The following is a 27,392-nucleotide window of genomic DNA, read 5'->3' as shown; positions in this document are numbered from 1 at the left end:
CTACCACCCACAAATCCATGTATGATTCATTTATGAACATGTTCTTAGTGCTTGAGGAAACATACAGTATTTTGCCATTTGCTTTGCTAACAATCACTAATTCAATGGTCATTCTGTATAACAGTTAAATATTCCCCACTACACTTCATATCTGAGTAGAATCTGTTTGCTGCAGAGATAAATTATTCAACTTCTTATCTGTCTGTTTTTTGACAGATCAGCTCTAAGGATAATTTGCTTTGTTTATATATGAATATATGTATATATGATTCTACTGAAGACACCTTTAGTACCACCAGTTTCACCTCTATCACCCCTGGAAAACCATGAGAAGATACAGAGTAGTTAAATGTTGGGCACAATAGATGGGTCCAGTGGTTTTAAAATTAGACTCTGCATCTTCAGAGGCAGACTTTTTTCAGACTTTGGTGACACATCAGTTGGCCAAACAATAGCAAGGATTGAGTGGGAGTTTATTTCAGGGTATCGTAATAACAGGTTGATCATTGTTCCAACACTGTCCAAGAACAAACAGTCTGTATCACATAGGTTTCAGCTGTAGGTTCATAGCATTTTAAATGTAAATATTGAAGGTGTTGTTCTTACCCAGACATAAAGGACAAAACATTTTACTTATTAAGATCTATGACACTGCAGAGTAAGAGAAATCATCAAATGTGCAAAATCAGTAATTGAGTATTTTATTTAATTTACCAGATTATAGGTTTCATGGGGGAAAAAACTACAGTATTCAGTGGTATAATGTACACTTGAAGTAATCAAGGACACCAGGAGGGAAGTGAGGAAGGAAAGTAATAATAAAGGAAGGAGACTATTTTTAGACAATAAGATAGGGAGTACACTTTGGAAAAAGTATTATTTTCCAAACCCCAGTTTCTGACTGTGACTAGAAATGATTGATGACCAAAGAATTACCCTGCCCTTTTATGGGGACTCATATTAGGAGCATCATAGTGCATTGGGACAACTGCTGTGTGCCAAGACAGAAAAGGTTACTGGTCTTTAGCCATGGATAGTTTTAAGAGAACTGTTGACACTTCTGTATACAACGTTTTTTAAAGGCATAGCGTGCTGTCCAAAACCGGAGGTGTTCTTTAACAGGAAGTTGAAGCAACATACGTTATGCGCTGCTCCCCTCCCAAGGCCTGTTTGATCTCCTATAGTTGAAGGAATATTATTTAATCAAAATATTCTCCACAAAATAAAAAACACACTGTTGTCTCATTGGTCAGGTAAGGAGAACTTTTTGAATCTCTTATAGGTACTTATTAATTGCCACCGAGCCCATGTTATGTCATTTCCTATTGTTAAAAAAGAAAGGAAATTATGATATGTTAGATTATGGGATTGTCAACCACCAATGAAAAACTGTTTGTAGAAAACTCATTATGAATCAGAAAAGAAAAATAACAATTTTGTGCTTGGGTTAGAAATTTAGCAGAGTTTAAATGGTAAGCTACAAACATAACCAATTTAAACTTTTTTCTGTGTGAGCTGAACTTAGGAGTAGCTCTTGCGAAAGGTTAACTTGGAAAACACTGTATACTTGACACCAGAACACATCAATGAAACAGCAAAAAATATTAGCTGTCTCTTAAGTTGTTTACCAGGCTCAAGAGGACACTCATCAATATGTCTCAGTTAAAGTATCATTGAGTGCTCAAACTTTCCCAAGCAAGTAAACAGGTGAATTAAGAGACGAGGTGACAGAGGTTGGATCTGAGTCAGAAGGACTTGCTTTTTAAAGCCGTAATTGATTTATCTTAGAGGTCGGAACTTGGAGACAGGAATAACGTCACACCTACTTGGAAACCTCATAGATGCAAGATGAAAAACAATGGGATTGGCTAAAAATTGTGGTGGCTAACTGCTTAACCCAAACAAAGCTGACAATAAGGTATTTCCCTATTTAGTTACAATACAAATGGAACATGTTCAGAAGTATGTAGATATTTAATACAATTACACATTCCAATGGTTTAAAGATGCCATCAAAAATGCTCATAGTTTATTTAAGCCACCTTTAGCACATTTTTGTTATGTGCAGCCATGTTGAATACTAAACTTGGAGTTGCTTGAGGCCCTATACCGACCTTCCTGGCTGAAATTTTGACTTTCAGGTGTTCTCTTTTCATTTTCATCTGGTGGTACATGGTGTTTAGACAGGTTTGCTGATTCAGAAATTTGTCCTATGAATGATTCTTATAAATGAAAGAAATCAACAGAATGTGCTGTATCTCACCTTCCCAGTTCCTGGCAGTAACACTGAATGATCATACTGGGAAATCCAAACTTTTGATAATGTCAGCCTTTTGCTTACCCTGCATGAATTAATCACATGATCTAACTCTCAATACAACAAGCATCTGTGTGTGAGAGTGCATGAATTTAGTGGAACTCATGTGTAAAGTGAAGGAAGTGCAGCATGTACCCTGCAACAAGATTGTGACCAGGGCTCTGGTGTGTACACAACAAATAACCAAGGAGCACATTCCATCAGAGGGCTGTGTGAGTGAAGGAGGGAGAGAGAGAAACAGACAGAGAGAGAGAGAGAGAAAAAGACCAATGTCTAAATCTCTGAGCTGGAAAACGACAACATCAGAAGGGGGCAAAGAGTCCGTGTCTGGTTTGATATCTGACGCAAGAAGCAGGTCATAGTGGTATTATCTAACAGATGTCAGACTACAATTGCCTTTGGATACATGCTTTTCCCCAATATATTCACATTATCTGATCTTGGAAAAGTTGACTTCCACTTCAAACTTTTCCACATTTTGTCATATCACGACCGTGTGTGGTTTTTAAAATATTTCACAAATATGTATTATGTGTACACTCTGCTTTAATCCGAAAACTCTAAACAAAATCCAGGACAGGTTATTGCCATCAAAAGTCACACAATTCTCTTTGGAAGAAAACTAACATTGCAATTCACCCTGTTGTTAACCTCCATGCAGTCTCCTCCCTGCATTTGAAGCCTTCCCAAAGACTGAGTAATGACCAGAGTTTTACATGTAAAAATAGCTAAAATCGGTTTGTCTTTTCCCCTCTACCTCGCAAACATATACTACTCTGTATTGGTCCATCACATAGCTTAGCAACAGATTCCTTTTTGAGGAGATCAACATATTTTACAGTCATTTATGGAAGGCTATGTGATGCTTCACAGGGAGTACATTGAAGGTCCCAGTATGAGGGAGTGCTTCAGGACAGAACTCGCTGTCATTGTACCAGAAGATTATGAAGTATGCTGTACAATCATGGGACAAATGGAAACAACAGAGAGAATGATTTTTTGCTATAACATCTCTTTCTTTAAATAGTTGTTTGGTTTATAAATAATGACCTTATTTGCTAATTATGACGCAGAGAGAGACAAAACGTTGAAACAAAACTCTGAATATTATCACTTACTGTATATTACTGATGGTATAATAGTGATAATTAAAATGTTCAAAAGCTTATAGCCAAAGAAGATCTTCAGTGTTCTATGAAGGAATGAACTTGACCCTTATCTGTGTGAATATATGTGTTTGTTATGTATAGGGGGTGTAGGGTGTGGCTAGAACAATAGTTTGATTAACTACAAGCAAACATGAACAGTATTTAGTTTTCAAGGCATGTCTTTTTATGGATACCCATGCTGTATGTCGTAGCTTGCTGCTGAGTCTGGTACTTGAGTTTTGTTGAAGTGAGACACAAGTAACTGCTAAGACATCAGGAGCCAGAAAACATGACCATCTAACAGCATTACGTTTGTCTGGAGTAAAACCACTTTCTATCGCAACTTTTCTTTAGGGATGCACAATATAGTGGTATCACTATATTTGTATCAAAGTGATACCAGTACTTGACATTTTAACATGCTGGTGTTGGTCCCATAAGTAATACTGGGTTGATATTAAAAACCAATGTTCATTTCCATCTTGTTGCAGTTTATGTATAGGTTTTGAGGGGGGGAGACGAGGTGGCCACATGGTATGTTTTGCATGTGATAGTGACATGGATGCAGTACAGCATTTTTTTAACGCTGTCTTTACAAAATGTATATAACATTGGTAAATACTGGTTATCTGTCATTACAGCAATTTTAATATTAGAAATCAATACTGGCCCAAATTTTTGTATTAATCCATCCTTTCTTTCCTTGGGCATTTAGTTGACATTACTGTAGTAAGATTCATTTAAAGAAACAGTCCAGATTTTTCTGGTATGGTGTTCTTTATGACATCTGCTGGGATTGGCAAAACGGCCAAATGGTTTATAATTATGTTTGGGTTTTTTTGTCACAAAAGTTGCATTAAGATAGTCTTTGTAAGTACTTAAGAGATCCTTGGGTCATCACGCAAAGACTTTCCTTCACTGATCTACCTTCATCAAGCCATGACAGCATTGTAGCCAGGCGATTCTGGGTGATATAACAGCCCTAATTTGATGGCTAGACATGCTGTGCACAAGTAGACTCTGCTCTGTGACAGAAATTCTTGGTTGAACCCATGAAGTGACTTCAAGATGTTTAGACAGAAGACGACCCCATCTGTCAGGATCAGATGTACTGACAGGAAAAGCAGAGTTCTACAAGAAGAAGAGAAGTCAGAAAGTCCTACACAGGCTCTTGCCTAATAACCCTGGACTTGATAATAAGTTTAAGAATAAACTAGATGGAGTCTGTGTACATGTCTAAGTAGTACTCTGTGTAATAATAGAACTTGGAACCTGCAGTTTTATATTTTCAGTATAAACAATAGTGTGCCACCCTGGACATCAGGATCTTGGTACAGGTACACACAGTAAGTAGTGCTGTGCAAAGCCCTACTCAGCTATGTAAGTGTAAGGTTTCCTCACAGACAGTCTACACTCTGACCTACAAACCCAATCAAACAGACTCACAATAACAGCTTACAAAACTCAGCCAATAAAATGTTGACCCTCTTTGCCTAAGAACAAAGAAAACACTCAAACATGAGCCAGATTGTGGCTTTTCTTTCCTAAACCAAACCATAAGCTGTCTGACAAAGTGGGAGAATGGAGAGTCAGACAGTTTAAATGTATTGTTAATGTTGCTCAACAGAAAGTCTAGACACAAGGCCCAAACAATCAAATCAAGGTTAAAAAAATCAAGACATGTTACACCCAGCTAAGCCACCTTAGTCTTACTGCCTGTCAGTGGAAGCTGAAGGAAGAAAGTGGGACCAAAAGGTTAACACTGTTTTTCGACACACTGCTATCAACAGCAAGGTGACATCACAGTAGTGCTTTTTGCAATATTCCTAAACTGATGTTCAAAACTGAATACAATCGGCTACAAGTAAAAAAATGTAGCCCAATTTATAAGGGGATCCCAAAAGTAGCACAAATTCTTATTATTGTCAGACTGAATCAAAGTCTCCAATGACCTAACTGTCTAAATAGGTGTCATTAACAAACATTTATTATTAATACAACAGTGTAATGAGACATTGTGACATGTGATCTCATGGTATTAAAAGGATACAATAATTCTCATCATAGCCAAGTCTCGGGAAAGTCTAGTCGCTGTCAGCATGTGACTTTATGTGGTGAAGTACTGTTAGCTTTTGCAGCATCCCCTAAATATGGGTGATTTGAGAATTCTACTATACATCTGTGGAGGCAGCAGATTTTTTTCTGTAGCTTGCCAGTTTTCCAAGGTTGCTGTGAAGTGATCATAAGTTCACACCTTTCTCTATGAAACACTGAATATACTCTACAGTCACCAACAGTGTGCCTAATAAGTGCAGTACATTGACAACCTTTAGTTTCTCAAACACACCATACAAAACAAGACCATTGCAAACCTTCTTCAACACCAAAACCCATCGGCAGGTAAGAGAAAGGATATTTTTCACTTAGTGTCAGATCTCACAACAGGGAATGAACCTGTTGTTGTGGTAGAGGGAGAAGGTATTACAAATTCTGTTTTGATCCAGGATCCTGGAGATTTTTTTTTACTACAACTGAACCCGTGGTACAACTGAACCCGTTACTGTTCCTCAGGGAGGTTTTTTAAGAGAAAAACCTCAGCTCATCAGTTTATCAGCTCACTGATGAACTGGAAATTTCAAAGACAGATATCAACAAATGTCCCCTTATTTGCTAATCACTTCCGCCTGAGTTGTTTACGAAATCTAAGTGTTAGCAGCATAACGTCCAGTTTTCAAGTTCGGCCTGGGAGGATTTTATTGATTGAACATAATGTCCGGGTCTTCGTCGTTTTTCGGGGGACCAATAAGCATCCTTAAAATAAGTGGCGCGATGCCTGGAGTACGGTAGTCTTTTCTCCTCCAGGAGCTGCTTCCTGGTGGCGGTTCAAAGCGAACGGCGGGAAGAGCGCTGCAGGTGTATTTATACAGGTGAGTGGATAGACTGTACACTGCGGGCGGCTGCGCATTAGATAATTAGCGTAAGTGTACCTTTATGGACGAACCGGAAAATTTATTTCATATCATCCTGGTCTCAACAAATGGGTGGCAGAACTCATCGTGGCGGCACGTAGCTGGTAGATGTGTTTCTGTGTGTGACGAACAAAGGTGTCAAATCCCGTCGCTGACATAAACACAAACGCTATAAATGTCTGGGCAAGGTGAGAGTTCATTTATGAAATTGACTGAAAATGAATGCATAAACGAAAAGCTGGAGTATAGAAATTTTTATAAGTGTATTGGTGAGCCTGCCTCTTTATCATTAAATTAAATATAATTTCAGATGTTTGTATAACTTTTCTTCAGGTTAAGGTTACGAGTTAATTTTCTAAACTACAGAAAAGATATTGTTAGGGAAGCTCAAATGTGGAAAAATTGGACTGATGTTGATATGCGATAGTAATACTGCTGTTATATTAAATTTACTAATGTTTCACTTTATCTTATTTTTTTTATCCAATTACTCGATTAATCCAAGAATAATTGATAGATTACTCGATTACTAAAATATTTGTTTACAACAGCCCTAGATTCAACACAAGTAGTTACTATTGGATATCAACATCAGTCCAATTTTTCATATTTAAGCATCCCTAATAGTTACTTTTTCGTAGTTTATAAAATTAATCTGTAACAATAATAGCTCACTTTCTAAGTTAACCTGAATTAAAGTTATGCAAAAATCTAAAATTATATTCAATTTAATATTAAGAGGCAAGCTCACAAGTACACTTATAAAAAAATGTCTATACTCCAGCTTTTAGTTTATGTGTTCATCTCCAGTTTAATAGTTGAACTCTCACCTTACCCCATACCTGTCAAGCTTGGGTGGGGCGCTTGCTTGGGACAGACGAAAAGAACGAACGAAATACCCGAGGGGGGGAGCAATACGGAATATTTACGGTAAAATGCTAATACTGGAGCACAGCGGGAAAGGGGGGTAAAAAACGGTAGTTTCCCTGCCAAAACGGGAGACTTGACAGGTATGCCTTGCCCAGGCATTTATAGCTTTTGTGTCCTTGTTAACATCGGAATTTGGCACCTTCGTTCGTCACACTCTGAAACTTATCTACCAGCTATGTACCGTCACGATGCGCTCCGCCACCCGTTTGCTCAGACCTGGATGATATAAAATTTATTGTGCGGTTCGTCAGTAAAGCTACACTTACACTGTAAACATCAACTACTCAGCCGCCCGCCGTGTTCAGTCTATCCGCTCACCTGTATAAATACTCCTGCTGCGCTCTTCCCGCTGTTCACTCTGAACCAGCAGCTAGCTGAGGAGAAAGGGTGTCGTACTCCAGGGATCGCGTCAGTCATTTTAAGAATGCCTATTGGTTCCCCCCAAAGCGATGAAAAACCCGGCATTATCATCAATCAATAAAATCCCCATGGGCGAACTTGAAAATTGGACCTCATGCTGCTAACACTTAGCTTTCGTGAAAAATTCATAGGCGGAAGTGAGAGCCCTGCACAGCAAATAATGTCCCCGCCGAAACACGGTGCGCTAAATAATAAAACATAAATTAATGAAGCCTCAGGCAGAAATATTTTCCTCGAGGAATTTTAATAATCGAGGTACTCGAATCATTCGAGGAATCGTTTCAGCCCTAAACAAGCAGAATGCATGTTTTGAAATTTTTCTTGAAACTTCTCTGAGCGTCTTACAGACTTGATGGCTATTTCTGCAGAATTGGTCTTTCTGCCTGGAAATTATTATGGAATTATTTTTGTATCTACGTTAAATATAATCAGAATCAAATTTTATATAAATATTTTCATCACAGGAAAAAAAATACATTTCTTGGAGGGGAGTGCTATGTCTGATTCAGGGAAGAGCTATTACATTTCCTAATGTCTCCATGAACTGCCACTGTTGTACACAGATTCCTAATCTTTAAATCACAGTTTGTAACTCGTGAGTTGTACTCTACCTGTGAATCTAATGTGTCTCATTCTAATGAACTCAACATTATGTACTGCCTTGTCTCGTGAGCTACAAGTGTCGTTATACCCCTAATTATTGCATGTTTGTATAGTAAACACTCACAATGTGCTGTTTACCGAGTAAAAATGCTGAACCTAATCATCAGAAAATTTCTAAGAATTTTAAAGCAACAACAAGAAGATGGACTCTGACCAGGTTTGATCAGAGGATTTGATTAATCTGCAGAAAAAACAAAGATAGCTGTGTCATCCACTTTGTCTTACTCATCACTGAAGCACAACAGCACACGCAGCTGCTGTTTTTCTTCAGCAAAGTTCTAAGAAACCACCAGGATTGGATTTACCTGGCTCTGCCAAACCTATTTTAGGATAGTCTTCAATCCTGGTATATGTGGCTGTAAACATTCATGTTCCAATGAGGGGGGGAGGACTGTATGGATGCATCACTAGATGGACTGCAGTTGCTGGAAAGTGGGAAAAAATAAGAAGAGAACTAGGATGTATTAGACAAGCTCTGGTTGATAAACTCCCTTCAATTACTTTTGTGGAGCAGTGAAATTGAGACATCTATTACATTTTAGTGGTATAAACACAGAGACAGAGGAGTTTAAATATGGATACTGCACAAGGGAAGTGAAGAATGGACTGAAGGTGGAGTGGATGCACACAACAGGAGTGATTTAGGACAGGTGATAGTTGCTTAGATGTATGGTTAGACAAGATGGCATTTAAAAAAAGGCAGAAGAGAACAGATGTGCTTCAGATTTTCATTTAGGACAAGATTGGAAATGGGTTTATCAGTCATTGTACTTTATAATTGTCCACATGGATAAAAGGTTGCTGCTCAAACAAGACAAGGGTTGTGCTGTTTAGCCACAATGACAAAAAGAATGTTCACTGCCAAGCAAGGTAGTGGAAGCATTGTGTGGTGCTGTTTAATAATAAAGAAGGAAGACTATCCTTTAATTCTTTATTTCAGATTCCATTCAGAATCTGAAAGCAAATAGAACACTATTCTTTTTTTTAACATTCTTATTTTAATATTTGTGACAGACTTCTTTAAATGTCAACATATATTAAAGGCTATAGCTAGCCTTTGGAAAATGTTCCTGTTTTTTATGGCCTGGAGATGACTAGTCCTGCTATTTTGCTATTGGAGTGTCTGAATTAGCAACTCTAATTCATGTGAGATTAGTCATCTTAAAATTAATTAAATCTCTTCCCCTGTGTGAATTGCATCTTTAAACTAAACGGTAATCACAAGTTGAAAAAGACAAGCTGCTTCCTTAAACATGGAAGGCATTTTCCACTGTACCTTGTGTCTTAAACAAGTTGACTACAGTGAGGCTTAAACTATTATTCTGTGTGCTCCTGTTGAAACAACTATATAATTTCATTTGTTGGTATTGAATGTGAACATGACACAATCTACAATCATATCTGTGGGAAATGGATCCAATTGCTTGTTGGTTTTTAATTGGAACCTACTTGCTAAGGTGCTAAAATCCACAAAGGACAAATGAGCTCATTCTCCCAATGAATATATCTAAGTAGCTGTTAAGAGTTTTGGAAAATTCCCCTACATTTTGTACTGGTCTTGGCTGAGAAACAATATGTGGTACAGCTGTCTGGTGCTCATATGTCCTGCAGCAGCAAATCCACCACCATGGAGAGGTGCACACTGACTTGAATAAGCTGATGAGGTTCACCTGTTGGTGTGAAGCACAACAAGGACAAAGAATCAAGGAGAAGCCTCCTGAGAGAGGGCACAGTTGGAAGTTTTTGGATGACGGCCATCTGCCTCAAAAGCTTTTTTTTCAGTAAGGGGAATACTCCCCCTTTTTTTGAAATACGGTGAACCAAACTCCTGTTACTGTGCCGGCTGACTAAGGAGGGCATGGACTGAGCTACCAGGAGAGACGTTGCTTTCCAGAGAAGTCCAGGTAAGCTGACCAGGTAACCTGCTTAAGCCAGTTTGTGACAGCCCTTGTTTCTTTGCCTGTTCCCATACAGAAAGTTCATTGTTTTGTTTAGATTTTTGACATTATTCTGCTTTCCACTTGTTCGTAATAAGTGAAGTGTTTAATATATTAGTAATTTTTAAAAAAAAGTGTATTTGTTTGGTCAAATTGTTTTGTTTCTTTTGACAATGACAGTTTAAACTTATCAACGTCAGATTACTTTTTATGATCATTATTGAATAACATTTGAATGTTCTTGAGCTTTAATGTCTTTATCAAGCCTTTATTCCCTGAATGGTCATTAATTCAACACTGTGGTGGCTTCTTAATGACCCATTAAACTGAATTAAATTGAGAATATTGCTTATTTTATCAATTATATAGAATTTTGATTCAAATGCAGTTAGCTCGAGAAACCTCTTAATCAAGTTCCACCAGAAACAAATTGTGTTGCACACAGTTCTTTGTTAACATATAGTTCTTCTTCTTCTTAGCTGAAATAACTTGTGGAATAATCATTCCAGGCTCGAAAAGGACAAATAGCTGGATCTTCACAATCAGGTTGAAACCCAGACAATAAACCAGCTTCAATATGTTGCTTGAAGATGGCTGACCTGACGTGACCCAGCTCTGGTTTCAGGAACCAGCCGTACAGTGGCTGATCAGATCTCAAAGATGGTCTTCAGTCACAAGACAGCAACCACCAACGGTCTCCTCAGATTCACCATCAAATTCATCAGTGTTGGACAGTGCACATCATATTGGACAGGACACAGTAAACAACCACCCATTTAATCTGTGTGACAGTGTCACCCATATATTTGCACTACACACAAGTGTGCAGTGAACCCATGCTTTTGACATGTGCGGTTGTTTCTGTCTGAAGCTATGCTTGTTATTAAGTTTATATGAGGACCACCATACACTGTTAGCAACTCAACAAGGAAATCACACTAGGTTTCTGTTACACGCTGTGTTGCTTCTAAATACATGCTGGAAGCCTAAAGTTCAGCTGTTGTTTACACAGTCCACCAGGTGACATTTCTTAGTTCACATAACAGTCAACAACATTTATGTATAATGTGCAAAGCTCAAATGTAAACATATTAATTCTACTACACTGGCAGCAGACCAGACAGCTCCCTCACCGGGCAACCATTATCCATTAAACAGAACAAACTACAATATCCAGAATGCCACTTTGCTCAATAAATGGCTAGACAGAAAGCCATTAATATACTTGCAAATTATTGCCTTTAAACCTAAGGAGGTAACAACTTCCAAGGTAAAGAAAATAATTAATCAAAACTGATATGAATGTGCTATTAAAATATCAAATAAAAGCATGCAATCACATGATATATAAACACACACACATATACTGTATATATATAGTTTTATCTCAAGAAAATGTTGGAGATGAAACTAAATAAATCCAAACAAACAAATGACTAAAGCAAACATTAATTAATTTCAGTTGCGTGTGATACATTTTCACATAAGCTCACACGGTACCCCTAAATAAGAACACAAACATACAAAATAATCATTTAAAAAAATTGTAATAAAAAAAACAAAAAACTACTTTCCAACTCTTTCATGTACAATGTTGCCACCCTGCAGGACTGATCTCATGTTTGCCAAGGAAACTCATAAATACTGAACTCAGTGAGGCCAGAGTGGCCGATAGACCAAGCTCACTCAGGAAAGTAGAGAGTGAGATAATTGCTGGCTTTAACAGGCATCAAGTGTCGAAGAGGTAATTTTATCACTATGGGTACTGAAGCTACTTACACACACTCAATTACTCCACATAATATAGGGGGGCGGGACAATCTGGACTTTCTATTTAGAGGTTCAAAATATTTCCATAGAAAGTCAAGTAAATCAATATGTTTGGTATTCACAGGAAACTCAAAGTAATTTGACCAACAGCGCCCCCACCTGGTCAAGAAACACTTTTATCAGTTGCAATGTGAGTATACTAAGCTTTCCCTTACAACACGGGGACTCAATAAAACAAAAGCAAAGCAGGGCAGAGGACATCAGTGGCAAATACCGCAGCTTGGATTCTACTCAGCCTCCATCAGTTTTCTTATTGATCATATCTGGATGAGCACACATCATGTAAAAGCAGAAGAAGAAGAAAAACAGAGGACTTACTGTGGAATTCCTGCGCGGGGTGTCAGACATCCCGTTGCTGCTTGGTTCCCATGTCGAGGAGCTATATGCTCTGTTGATGCTGCTGCTACTGAAGGCCTCCTGAGTGGAGCTCCGCAACAGGCTCGAGCTGCCCGATCTGGAGCCTATGTCATACGACTCGGGCACGTCTTTAGTTCGACTGTGGTAGCTACGTAGGGCACTGGTGGAGGAGGATGGGGTGGAGGAGGAGGATGCATCTCTGAGGCTCAGGGAGGACAAGTCCCTGCTCAGGTCACTCTGGGAGACAGACTTTCTTCTGTTGAGTGAGATGCTGGAGGCCGACGGTGGAGAAGCGAGGTAGTTGGACTGGTAGGAGCTGTAGCCTGAGTAGGCGGACCCCCCACTCAGACCTGAAGATCCGTAGCTCTTGACGGGGGTTCTGCTGAGGCTCTCACTCCGTCGGCTGTTAATGCTGCTGCTGCTGCTGCTACTCCCGAGGATGTCGGTGCGAGGGATAGTTCGACCCCGGTCTCTATCGGGGTCCGAGGAGGCGCTGTAGTTGCGGCCGCGGGCGGCGGAGCTGCTCAGGTAGCTGGACGAGTATCCTGAGGAGGAAGTGGAGTTGGGGGACCTATAGGTGGACAGCCGGTCCCGCTCGCTATAGGTGCTGAGGCCCGGGGTCAGGGAGGGGCTGTAGGAGCTATAGTGGCTGGTGTAGGAGGAGCCAGCATAGCGTTTGGGGGTGGAGGAGACGCGGGACATGCTGCTGTTGCTGCTGGTTTTTCAGCCAGGGGGAGCCTCTGGAAGACTGCATCGACTGCAGACACAGCAAAGAGACACAAGCACTGTATTAGTTCATCAGCAACAATGGAATCAATACAAACACCACAGCAACATAGCAGGCAGGAGTCAGCCCATTATTTATCTGTGCCTCCCCTGAGCTCTGAACGAATGATTCAGGAATTTATCTGCCATCACATCACATCTGCTGTCAGTCTGCATTATCCGAAGCAAAAACTGACCCATTCACGCACTCATCACCCTGCCTTTAGGATTTCATCAATATTCGAGCCTCTTTACCTACATTTATTACTGATCACCGTACTGCAGCCTACAGTTCCTCCCAATATTCATGGCACATCAGCTTTTATCCAGCTGCTTTTTATGACTGTTTCAAAATACAGCAGGAACAGGATTAAGACTGGAAGGACAGGTGAAAGGTGATGGAATCTCTTCCTTAGCTCACTGGGGAGTTGCAAGAGCAAGCTGGTGCATTTATCCAGCTGGCAACTGGACAAAACTTGGACCTGGCACTGCAGATCTTACTCCACTAACCACACACTTAGTAACCTTGGCAACCACTCACTAGAAATATCGCAACTGCAGCTTCACAGTTCTTGAAAGGTATTTAAAGCAAACACATCGAGGTTTGCCTGGAGTCTTCCTGCTGAAATCTAAGAGTCAGTTTTCATCAGAGTTCTCCAACCTCTAGTTCTGGTTTAGCCCAGGTGCATTATAACTGTGACATTTAAAAAAAAAAAACACAGGACTGCAATTTTCAGTGTCTTGTAAAAGTCTTCCACTTTGTCATTTTGGATTTTTTATGCACAAAAGTATGACATATTAGTGTATAATAGGGCTGGACATATCAATCTAAATATCTCTATGCTATTGATGTCAAGGTTAGTATTAGTATTGGATTGATACTTTCAAGTATTGATACTTTTGTTTAAAGTTTCTCTTCTTCATATCCAGATTTACTCTAGTTCAAACCAGTACATATGCAGGAATTAAAATGCCAAATATCAAGAGTTTACATTTACAATTTGAGAAAATGCTTTTATACCTTTATAATGTTTGCATTTAAAATGTTTGCCTTCTTTCAAATAGGATCTGTGTAATTACCCAATAAGCACAATTTCACTCCAACAGTGCTGCAATCTCTCTCTTGGCTCTTGGCCTATTTCACATTGTGAAATTTTGGCAGACGTTTATCTATTGAGGTAACAAAAAAAAATAAACTGATATTCATGTGTCCAGTCAAAGCCTATACCTAAATCCTAAAGTTGATCTCTACCAACACTTGAACATTGATATTCACAGCTGCCCTCTATCCCTGATCTGGAGCAACTTGGCAACAACAAGTAGAAACGGAAAAAGGTCTGCCTAGATGTGAAAGGCTGGCAGTGATGAACTGGACTTATAGATGCCTAATTGCAGGGAAAGGTGGTTCAACAAAATATTAACTCATGGGGCTGTGTGCATGCCGCTATGGAAAACGTTCCCTTGTGATTTAAATCTTGTTTGCTGGAAAAGTCAACAAGAACCCTTATTTCACAAAACTTTAACTTTAAATCCAGATTAAACAGATTATTTTGATGCATCAAGCTGAATATTTTCTCCCCATCACCAACCACCGAGATGTCTCTCCAACAGATGAATACAGGTGAAGTCTGTGTGTGGTGGAAGTAATGGCTGGCAGCCTAGAATGTTACTGTTGCTGTCAAGCCTCAGAGAGGCTTCTGTTCACATGTGCAGAAGCATCTGAATAAATAAAAGTATCTGATGTTGCTCATCCGTGTTGAGTTCGTCCAGGGAGGCTCCTATTTCTTTAACCTCACTCTTTCTGCTCTCTTCTCGCCTCTCTTACTGCTTCCTATTATCTCCTGCTCTTCCTTCATCCCTCTGTGAGTGTGGGCTTCCTTTTTTCAGAATATTCTCCTCTATATTGGCATAGCCTTCTTATGGTCTCTCTCAATCTGTTTTTCAACATCAAAAGGTTTCATCAATAATTCAGCCAATGGATCCGAACCAGGTACATGAGCACTCAGATGGAGGCAGGCCAACATATGCAGAAGCAGGCCATGTTCAAACAGATGAAGCCAGATGATGAAGATACTGTAAGTAGAGTGATCCTCTATAGTTTGGCAGGGTTGTTTTGGTTTTAGCATTCTGACACAAAAAGGAAGAATTATATGGACTCTAATGTTACTGAATCTGAGAGGACAAAGTCATCTTCTGGCTTCACTTTTCAATGTGATATCACGAATATCACATTGATATTGACCAAGTGTTAAATGCCCTGACTAAAGTTTTAATAACGCTATTTAAAAAAACAAATTTGAACAATAAAAATAAACTAATAATTAACAATCACTAGTTAGGACCGATGGAGATGAGAGGAAATCTACACACATCATGAAGGTTCCAGTTGCTTAAGATATCCATACTAGAATAAGGGTTGCCATATTGTGTACTGACCATGAGAGAACATCTGCGCTTGCCATCTGGAGACAGATATTGGACTAATTACACCACCCCATCTCACCCACAGGGTGGCTCAGTGACTGGCTTCAGCCTTGCTGCAGGTTCCCTGTCCCATGATGTGCAGAGCGAAGCAGAGATGGCTATGCTTGAACGGGTGGGACTGGTGAGTGGGGTCCTGTTGTTTTCAGTGATGGCTCGCTGTTCTGCATTAATTACCACATTTTATCATCATGTGGAAAGAGGATAAAAATGACCAATAATGCTGTGAAGGGACACATTAGCTTTATTCTGGGAGTACCATACTGTGCTATATTCTTTCAGTGTTTCACCAAGACAAAACATGTCCACCTGTCTAAGGACTATATTGGCCATGTTCAAAGTCCCAGATCTGTCCCCAATCAAACAAGAACCCAGTTCCTGTAGGTGTTCAGATGATCAACTGTCAAGTCATCAAATTGTGAAGTTATGTTTGACATGTCCAGAATTTTTATAACAACGTAAGTAACACAGTTACTTGATAGTACTATAAAATTGCACTATGTGTCAGGAAAGTTCATAATGCTGCCGCTTTAATAAGGGCTTAATTCTTGCCACAGTACATGAAGGTTTGACTTGTAGAGTGATGTTGTCCTATGGACAGCTTCTCCCACCTGAGCAGAGAATCTCTGCAACTCCTCCTGACTTATCATGGGCTTTTCTTCCAAAAGGCTATCCAGCCTTCTTTTGAAAGGAATTAGTAGCATTAAGTTTTACTTATGGTATTAGAGTAGAGTCAGATTTGTTTGACTTCACCTGTCAACAATTTTTTAAATCATGTATAATTTTTATTTTACTTTGCAGTTATGTGCTGGCACAAAAACAGCAATACACCACATAGTTTTTCGCTGTAACATGACAATGTGAAAGTGTTCAGGGGGTGCGACTATACAGTACTGCAGTGAACTGGAACATAGGCACACTGAATTTGCCAAATAATCATTATAGTGTATGAATTGCACATGTTACAACGGGAACAAAAACTCACACACTTACACATTCTGGCTATTCTACATTTTCAGCCTCTCCTGAGGCAGTGCTAACCGGCAGTTACCATGGCTACAGTAGCAACAAATTATGGCCAATTTAAACTTTCTATCAGAGCTGCAGACTGGTAGCTACATTCTTGTCCTTTCTTCAGACAAAGAAAATTACAGATTTCTGACCAGCAAGCCTCTATACAGCTGGGGGGGAAAAAAGAGATCAGACCACTGGCACCCATTACATAAGAAATGTAATGGGTGCACCAAGCTTTTAGGACATCGCTATTAAAAATATTTCAACTGAGTGGCAGAGATGATTGCATTGGAGCAGTCCAAGAGAGGTTTCTAGCAGCTGCCTACTGGCATCGAGATGGAGAGATGAGGTTTCACCTACGGGGCAAGTTTCGGAGAACTGGGCCAAAATCTTTTTACGAACCTCACTTTGAATATGTGGAACTGGATCCCAGAGCAATGCTCAGCTAGTATGAATCTACCCAACGACCAAGAAAAAATAGAATCATGCTAGTATCAATCCAATACCAGTGGACAAAGTAACACTGCATTTGGCATTCAGCTCAGCCGCTGAATGCAAATATTTGCGAGAAAGAAGTAAATTCATTCAGACTAACAAGGCTGTCACAGAAGAACATGACTCATTTATGATCTCCAAAATTTTACTCCAAAAGGCCAACAATATAAGTCCATGTGAAATTGCACAAACCAATGATAAATATCAATATCAGCAATGGCTTTTATATCTTGGTCCTCCGAAACTGCAGAAGAGCAGACATGAACTTCAACTCTTGCTTCTTTCTTAATATTTCTTCAGCGTAATATTTGCTCAGAGTGGGCTGAAACTGTAGTGATATGATAAAAAGGAGAACTAAATGGGAAACTGACTAGACACAGAGTTGCATCCAAATAGAATTAAACTCTGCTTCAGTTTAAGGGTTTGACCTAGAAACAGATTTCCTCACCATCATTATTTATTCAAATAACAAAGTCAAGTGTAAACCAAGACTAACCCATGATTCAACAGTTTCTACACTCACCTTCAGAAGCAATAACTATTTGTAGTCGTTTTTTGTACGGAGTAAAATTTTATATGTCAAGGACAAATTTTGACCCACTCCTTTTTCAACATTGCATGAATTCATTGAAGTTTGCAGATACTGCTTTCTGCTCAACGCTGTTAGATTCCCACAACAGCATTTTAATCAGGTTCAGGTCTGGACTTTGACAGGGCACTTTGATTTGTCTTTTTCACATATCGTTCTGTACAACTGATTATTTTTCTTGTTTATGACTCATTTTGACATAAGTCAAAATGACTTTTAGGTCATTGTGCCCTAAAAATGTGAGAGACAGAAGACTTGATTTAAGACTACATTCGGTGAATAGATAGGTTTATGGTCAACTCAATGGTAGGAGGACACTTTGGACCTGCAGCTGTAAAACAAGCCTAGACCTTCACTCCTCCACCACTGTGCTTTGACAGCAGCTGTTTATTCTGATGTAATTGTTTTGGTTTTACCCAAACAGCACTGTGCATGATAAAAAAAACCCACCTGAACTTGGTCTCATTTCTCAGCAGATATTGCTGAGACATGAGCAATATCTGTAGTTCATTCAAATGTAGTTCATTCAAATGTACCTCTGGGATGCCTTTCCCAAAAGCTATACTTGGGGCCTGATCTACAAAGATTACAAATAAAGAGAACTAAAATGTGTGAGCAAGCATATGTAAAAGTGGTGCTGAAAACCTGAGTAAAAACCTTTCCAATTAAAAGCTAATCAACTTTTTTGAGCTTTATTTTGTGTTATTCTTCCATCAAGAACATACCTGGAGTGTTGCTTTGATTCTTTCATCCATGTTTGAGAAATCCTTTAATCTCCCCTGGCAGCCATTTGGGTTACCTGAATGCTTGCCCCCACAAAGCCCTAACAATTAGCACAAAGCTCCTACTTGGAGCTGCAATCTCCAGCTGAGCTTTCGCCTCACAGAACACCCCTTCCCACACCTGCCCCACTCAGCTCCTCCAGACTAGCGGCAGAGTTGGCAAAAAGCTAGTGGAACTGAACATTTGTTGAGCTTATACGAACTGTTTCTCAGTCTGACGCTCCTCAGAACGGTCGGAAACACTGTGAAACACAGTATTGGTTTATGGCTAGAAAATCACCTTTTATTCCAGAAGGTGTCTTTCCTTTCCTGTTGTCTTAAAAATTATAGACAGCAGATGTTTGTGTCACCAAAATCATTTTAAGTGTGTTACTGCGACATCTTTCTGAGGAGACCATAAATAAACAATAAAGTGTAATAATCACTGTTATAAAATCATTGGTTCAACCTTTATTGCTTGATTCTGGTTTTTGAGCCTTTCCGAGGCTGTTGATCTGCCCACCACCTTGGCTTTTAGATAGCATGGCTGCTTTAATTTCACAGTTTCCAAGTCAGCAATATGTAGGAAGATGAAGAAAAACATTGCTTCACCTAAAGAGCTGTGACAGGCACAGAGCTATCACAACATCTGGTTGAAGTTGCTGGTAGGCGATGTCTTGTTATGCAAACATGTCTGTGGCACTGATTCAGCCAGTCTCAAATAAAACAGACTTTTCTTCACCTCATCGACCAGACCTTCATTGAGCCAAACGTAAGAACACTGACAGGTGGATTACATGATATTGATCTTCTTGTTACACTGAGATGCTCAACTGGGCTCCTGTGGATTTACAAACCAATCCACATCAGCAACATGTGACTTGGTGCAGCTTTATGCCACACTTGGCCCAACAAAGTATTTTTCCATCACTGACTTTGACCATCACTAAGATACATAAATTCTAACTGGTCTTATTGGTTCTCACCTTAGACCTTTCCACATTTTGCCATGTGTATTATTGGCAAATTATTTAATAGAGCAACAGAACACAACATCTAACTGTGACCTGTAAGACAAGAATACATTGTTTTAATTTTTTTATTTTATTTTAAAAAAGTGTCATTAGGATTCATCTCTCTCTACTCTGACAACACCAAATAAAATTTAGCACAACCATTTCCTAAAGAAGTCACTAAAGTAGTAAACTGCTTCCACCTCTAAGTAAGAAACGAACATTACCTAGACCACCAATTCTGCTAAGCAGGTGCCTGCCTATATGTCTTGATTTCAAAGAGGAGACAACAGACTTCACAGCAAATGGCCTTTAAATACCTGCAAAACAGAGCACATGCTCAAAATCTTCCAAACAAATTTTTCTGAATCTCCGCCTACTACAGTCTTCACTACACAGCCTAGATTTGACAACAATAAGAACCTGGAGGGGAAGAAGGCCATTAGCATTTATCACTACCACCATCTGTTGGTGACTCACGCACAAGGCCGTGACTACAGTGCAGAGGACAGGATCTGTGGGCTGCAGTTACTGCTGCTGCACCCTCTGCACATGACCAACTTCATTCTTTATTCATTGACACAATCATTTGGTCATTTACATTCCATTACTAATTAAAAAGCTTATCAATCTCTGCTGATCCACTTACTGAGGCTGATGGATGTTATAATTTAAAAAAAAATAAGAGACAATAACCCTAACAACTTCTATTAACACTTTCTCAAGTACAGATGATTTGGACAAGAGAATTGTAATCTTCAGATTTACAGAATGTGTCCTCTATAATTAAAAAAAACGAATCCTGCTTTTAATTAAGCTGTTGCTGACATCAGTTGAAACCATCAGGTGGATGATTCATTCAACCATCCAGCCTGTCAGCGCTCTCAGTGACCTGCGGTACCTGGAGGATTTGGTATTTTTGGATCTCATCTAGATTATGGCGGAAATGTTGCTGCAGTAACTTGTTACTTTTCATCCAACGTTTTAAGCAACAACACAGCTTATATTGACCGATTGTTTGGCTGGACTGGGTTTTGTTTATTTGCAGTGTTAATAAAAAGTATATCATGATCAACAAAATAATTTTTTTTTTGACAAAAATACAAACTCTTTAATGTCTAAATCAGAAAACTAATGTATGCCAATTAATAACCAATAAATAAAAATATGTAACCTAAAATAAGGGTTTGTGAACATATTCAACGGCTTTAAAGTGACCATTGAATCTCCAGCTATTTCAAGAGCTCATGGTGCCTTGCACACAAAACATGCTTTCAGGGCCCTGAAAGAATCAGCATCACAGACCTTCAAGCATACATATTAGTGAACAAGAAGTGCTTTTAAAACCTTTGTTTCAACCCAAGCCCAGCTGAAGTGCTACTGAAAAGCTCAATGTGAGTCTCATCAGACCAGAGCACAACATTCTAGTTAAAGTCTTAGGACAGCATTACACTTTTGATGGCAGACGTTGTTCTGGTATCACTCCCAAACAACTGGTTGCCATGTAGACAGTGTCTGACAGTTGTTATAGAAACTTGGCAAGAAGAAGATGCTACTCTTTGCTGCAGTTCTCCTAGCAGTGACCTTTAAAGCTTTTTGTCCCAATCCCGCTCACTGTGTGTAGAGGCAAGATAAATATGGGGCCCCATTCCAGCCTAAAAGAAATACACTCTCTTCCCCTTCGTATTTATGCTCCAGATAAACAGTCATGGGTGACCAATTAGAAGCTCCTAGAAACTCTGATCAACTTTAAAAACTGAAGTGTAAATGATAAAAACGCTTTACTTATATTTTTATCATTTATTTGTTTGGGAAGCTGGTACCTGCTGTATTTGTAGCAGTGTGCGTCAGACTTCATGGGTTTAGTGGCAGCTCATCCTACTGATGCCACCCCACAGTTTAAACACAGAGATCACCCCTGTGAAAAAACACAGACATGCCAAATGAGTGAGAACACAGGATCAGAGTGTAAAGCAAATACAATGAAAAAGAGAGAAAATAGTGCAACAGGTGGACTTCTGGGTGTTAATCCAAATGTGATGGAGTTTAAGGTTACAAACTGATGGTCAGACATTCTGCTTTAGATATTTCTGGTAGAGGGAACAGAATTCATGGTTCCATCAATTACAAACAGTCCTCAAGCTTCTGAAGCAGCCTCATCCAAAACGCTGCTGCTTGAGTTCGCACTAAAACCAGGAAGATAGAGCCCATCACCCCAGTTCATTGGCTCTCTGCCTTGGAGAATAGATCATAAAATGTCTGTTAGAATGTCTACAACCAAAAAAACATTAAGGAGTTGTTGTCGTTGTATCAACTCTCAAGACCAGTCAGGTCTTCTGAGTCTAGTTTATGCTGTATCCCCAGAACTAGGACCAAACATGGAGAAGCAGCATTCAGCTTCTATGCACCACAAATCTGGAACCAACTTCCAGAAAACTACAAAAATTGTGAAATACTGAATTCCTTTCAACCGAGGCTAAAACCCCATCTGTTGTCAGACAGGTTCAGTTGACGCGATTTCTTGATTCTACAGCTCTAGTAGTAACCAAGTCTGCGTGTGACCACTGAAACTGAACCAGAAGAAATGTGATTTACTCTGGTTAATTTATGATTAGACCACAAGTGAATTAATCTCTCATATTTGATAAGATTGGTTTGAAGACCTTTTTGCTTTAATAAATCATTTGAAAAGTGCTTTTTGCATTTACTACTTTATCAGATGTTAATTGGAAACATTTAAGTGCTAAAAAAAAAAATCATAAACAGAGGAAATCTAAAGGAGGAAATCCTTTTTCACGGCACTGTGTGTGCAGAATGACAGCTAACATGAGAGAAAACCTTTCCATGGGTGACAAATATAGTGTGTGAGGAACTTGCCTGGAAGTCCTATAAATAGAGAAGTGAAGCAGCTAGAAGCTTAACTTTACAGCAGACACATTCAACTTTAAATGAACGAGCGATAATTAGAGAGTGGTGATGGACACTTGAGATCCTACAATCAAATCTAGAAAAGTTGCCCCTTTAAGCTCACACAAGGACTGTTTAGTCGAGTAGGTTAGAAAGAAAACATGCAGCAGCTTATTACCGTCATACTTAAAGCAAAGCTTCTTGTACTCATGCGAGAAAAATCTGGAACTCTGAAATATTATCCCCAACCCTCAGCCCAGCTCCTCATAGAAGATCACTAAAAGCTGAGCAAACAGTTGAGACCAGAACCAAGCAGGTTACCTGCAGGAAGACAAATGGAGGTTTGAGAAGGCTCACCCTTGTTGTTCTGAGCAGCCGGGCCTATGGACAGAACGCAATAGGGGCGCCACTCGGAACGCTGTGGACCCACAGAGCAAGAGGATAGATAGGGTGAGCACGGCTGTCCAGAATGCCACGGATCAGGTTACAGAGCCGGTAAATATAGCAGACGCCCGTGACCTCCACAGGTCTCTCGACGCTCCTCTGGCATTCCACTTTACTCTTAAAGGACTAGCGTTAAAACTTTCTGGAAGCCAGGCGGGCCAGAGGTGATTTCCAGAGCTCTGCTGGAGCAAACACTAAAAACATGCCAGAAATCATCTTGAAAAGTTAAGAATGCACCTCAGTGGATTGTGATTCATCCACTAAGTTCCTCTGAAACATTGCCACTGTAAGGATGTTACAACTGAGCTAGCGGAGATTAATTATTATGTATTCTGACTATTCAGTGACTTGATCAAACCCCTTTTTGCATTTTTAGGGTTCCTTGCAAAAGTATTCAAATCCCTGGCTATTTTTTTTCCACGTGTCATGTTACAATCACCAACTCAAAATAATTGTATTGAGATTATATATGATAAATCAACATAAAGCAGTGCCTTAATTGTTCAATGGAAGGAAAATAATGCAAGGTTTCTAAAATTTTAACAAATAACATGAATATGTGTGTTTATAACTGGATGGTCACACTGGATGGAGAGTATTTTGTGTACTTACAATTTTAGCCACAGTCCTAACATAAATACATAACCAACTGAGAATATTTTGGTAATTTGTTGATGAACTATAGGTTTTTATACATTTTTCTAAAAAAATATTTTCTCATTGACAAAGCATTGTATCTAGGTACATGAGACATTTCAAACTGTTTCTCCTGTAGACACGGTCATCTACGAATATTTTTGGAATTTCAATGTAGAATATGCATTTTGTGATTTTTTTATAATTTGGGTTGTTACTGGCATTATTATTTGAAATGACAGATGGCAATTTTTAAGTTGAAAAATATTGAATCTATGGTGACAGGCTTTCACTATGCCGGATATAGACAATGTCATCTGAAAATATCTTGGAAATTTTATGACAAGCTTTATATATTTTGATGAGTTTTTAGATTCAGGTAATTTTTGAATTACATTTTGTACAAATGATGATTTGCTTTTTTGTTGAAAAGGAGTTAAATCTAGAGAGTTGAAAATAAGTTGATCTAATTTCACATTTTCACAGAGTAATCAGAGTATTTTAGCAATTTTAGGATGAATTATATATTTTTCATGAATGAATTTCATATTGGAAAAAAAGTTAAAATTACAGGTATTTTTTTTCATAGAAAAAGCTGGCACATGTTTGCATTGTTCCAGATACATAATTATTGCATATTTATAATTTTATGATTTTTTTAATTGTTTTACAGTACCACCCATAAGCAAAATATATTGCCATGGCAACAGCTTCCAGAAGTGAGCGCATATCCTGAAAATGTCCAACTTAGTAAACGTGTGAAGGTGACCTCTGTGACGCAGGGCTGATGGACGAAAGTGTGTGGGGAGAGGCGGAGATATGAAAGGACATACTGCTTAGGGCTTGCAACCCATTGCAATTCTACTTAGATTTAGGACTGGGCTTTTACTAGGCCATTCAAAGACATGAATATGCTTTGATGCAAACCATTCTATTGTACCTCTGGCTATGTGGTTTATTGTTATCTTTCCATGTTTTCTGTCACTTCTGACCAGCACATCTGTCCCTACTGACAAAAAGCATCTTCACAGCATGATGCAGCCACCACCACGCTTCACTGTGGGGATTCAGGGTGTGTTCAGGGTGATGTTTTCCCTCCACATAATGTTCTAGGCCAAAATAATATTAAACTCAGGGCTCATCTGATCAGAGCTTGATTTTCCAAATGTTGGTGGTGGTAGTTGTTTGCACTGGATTTCATTTAATGTTACCAGAGCAAAAGGGGGTGAATACAATTACAATGTACTATTTGGTCTTCACAATTCTGTTTTGTTTTTGAGTTGGTGAAACATATAAAATAAAACATAATTTACAGAACTTTGTGTTGGTGACGAGATGAATGTGATACTCTTGGAAGGCTCCGTGTGTCCGGAAACGCATTCCTGGACTGCGACACCAGGATCCAAATAAAAACGAGTATTCTCTGGCCAGAGGACATAGCTGGCGTATGACAATGGAAAAAGACAGTCGGAGCTCTGTGCCGAAGTGGCTCTGAACCGGCGTATAGCGTTACGTGACACCGAGAGGAGACGGGTCTGTGATGGTACCGGAGCACTCAAGGCGGTTCTCCGAGTGCCGTGATGTCAGCAGTGTACCAAACAGACTGATTACATGCGAGCAGAGGTGGAATGCCTGATGGAGACCACAGGAGATAACGTTATTCCGCGCCTTAGTAAGAAAACCAGTCGAACAACAGAAGTAGTGATAGCAATTCCGTCTCCATTCCAGGATCCGACTCATTTGGCTCAGTTCACCAACAAAATGCGGCTCTTTCTGCAACACAATTCTAATTCAGAAAAGTTTTGAGATTTAATTTTGTATGACCGTAACACCATGTTACAACATTGATTAACATATATTTTTTAATTATTTCATGAAATTTTCTGGGGGTTTTTTGTTCTTTGTTTTTTTCTTTTTACTGCCTTATTTTCTTAAATTTTAATCAGGTGCCTGCCGTAAATTTTCCCTGTGGAGATTTTTTAAAGTATTTCTGTTTCTGATTATATCCCCCGATTAAAAGAAATTTTTTTTTAGAAAGTTTTAGATAGCTGTAAACAATGAGATTGTTTCTGATGGGTGTTTCTTTCTATAAAAATGTTGTTGGTTTCTCCACTGTGGCCACATGCTTGCTCAGGATGAAGGACTGATGCCAAGTCAACAAGATTAAATTATCTGGGCTTCCTTAGGTGGACAAATGTTTACCAGCTGCCATTAGATAATTAATTGACTTTGACTGCACAGTACTAAAATTAGAAACAAATTTAACATATCTGATATGGAAGCTACTATATAGTTGGATTGTATGGGGAAGACTTGAATTATTTCAGAACTGAAATTATATTCTATTGTGACATGGATTGAAGTTGTCTTGTAAAGGGCTTTGAGATTATATTTATTGTAATTTGATGTTTTTGAAACAATGTCTAGAAATGAACTCCATACAAAGGTGCTAATTACATGGTTACTTACTGCTTATGCATATTTTGACATGTGCTGCTATTATGCTATAATAATAATAATAATAATAATAATGCCAATAATTATAATTCCATTGTTCATGTGAATGAGTCACTCATTCATTATGAGTGGGCACAAGGAGCCGGCTCGGCTCCGGGCGCCACATCACTAATCAGCAGGGTTGCCTGGTGATGGAAGCGGGTAGGCTCGCAGGAATGCAGCGCCAGAGAGGGTACGAGAGAGAACATAGAGGCAACCGTAAACCCAACGTTCCTCTAACCTGCCGCTGGGAGATGCAGCCAAGTTAATACACCACTTATAAACTATCCAGTATACACTTTACGGCTGTGTAAGCAGGCCGAATACGCCTCAGTGGTAACTCATGGAAACGCATTCAGGACAGCTGCATAGACACACAGCGCCAAACTGTGCTGTGACAGCGAACTGAGGCACTGCTGCGGGACACACTGTTCATACTTTAGCCGTATAGATATGACCAATAAAATCACAAGGATGCGTTTTACTCTACATATAATAAGTGAAGATGAAAAGAATAAGCAGGAATACATCGAACTTTCTCGAGTTTTTCCCAACCGCTGTTCCCCACAGCAAGCTTCGTTTAAGGAATAAAAAACAAACAAACATACAATCCAATCAAACATTCTGTTTCACTCAAATCTAATGTTGTTTTTACCTATAAATTCTGCCCCAGTATTGGGACTAAGCTAAGTAGCTACGTGTCAAGAGTAAGAAGAAACAGCACCTATCAGGGTTATGGAGGTAGAAGGGAACTGCATTCACTCACCCCGCAGTTGGAGATCATCCCGATCCAAACGGGCACCGAAACGCCCCCAACAGAGTCCCCCTTTATCTGGTCGGCGCTTCTATCAGACCACAGGGTCCAGGGTTTAATTTTAGTAAAACGATAATGTTAAACCGATGAGAAATCTGAAAAAGGCTTTAACGAGGCGAGCGCTGGTGTTTAGCCATATCTCCTTTTCGCCGCAGTTGTAGAGTTTCAGCAACCGAGTAACGGCCCATTTCGCTTTAACGGTGACGTCAGGATGGCCACGGAGCGAAGCTGTGATTGGTTCAAAGCAAACTCAGCACGTCACTGGCCATAGATGCGAACCGCCTCCTACACCGTCACCATAGCGACTAACGTAAACATCAGAGAATCCTTTCATTGAAAATATGCGACGTTCGGTCGCGTGGGAGATCTATCCCGTTGCTATTTCTGTGTTTTTTTACAGGAGACT

General features: G+C 39.4%; 1 protein-coding gene across 6 annotated transcripts in view; it reads right to left on the bottom strand.

Moving 5' to 3' along the window:
* The window catches only part of usp2a (ubiquitin specific peptidase 2a), a 47,015-nt gene extending 19,827 nt beyond the window's left edge, over positions 1–27,188 (bottom strand). Inside the window, exons 1-4 of one of the 6 annotated variants that reach the window (XM_028045085.1) lie at positions 26,939–27,188; positions 21,513–21,607; positions 12,533–13,328; positions 9,992–10,117 (exon numbers count right to left, since the gene is read on the bottom strand). In XM_028045085.1, coding sequence (XP_027900886.1) covers positions 9,992–10,117; positions 12,533–13,273 — 867 coding nt within the window. In that variant the 5' untranslated portion in view covers positions 13,274–13,328; positions 21,513–21,607; positions 26,939–27,188. Of the gene's footprint in view, positions 1–9,991; positions 10,118–12,532; positions 13,329–21,512; positions 21,608–22,953; positions 23,085–26,938 lie in introns of those variants that run through there. The other 5 variants (XM_028045089.1, XM_028045084.1, XM_028045087.1 and 2 more) reach the window with 5 other exon arrangements.
* Between the last annotated feature and the right edge of the window lie 204 nt (positions 27,189–27,392).

This window comes from Xiphophorus couchianus, chromosome 18, assembly GCF_001444195.1.
Source record: "Xiphophorus couchianus chromosome 18, X_couchianus-1.0, whole genome shotgun sequence".
In the NCBI taxonomy this organism is placed as follows: Eukaryota; Metazoa; Chordata; class Actinopteri; order Cyprinodontiformes; family Poeciliidae; genus Xiphophorus; species Xiphophorus couchianus.
Note: the sequence above shows the minus strand (reverse complement) of the source record. Positions and strands in the feature narration are given on the sequence as shown.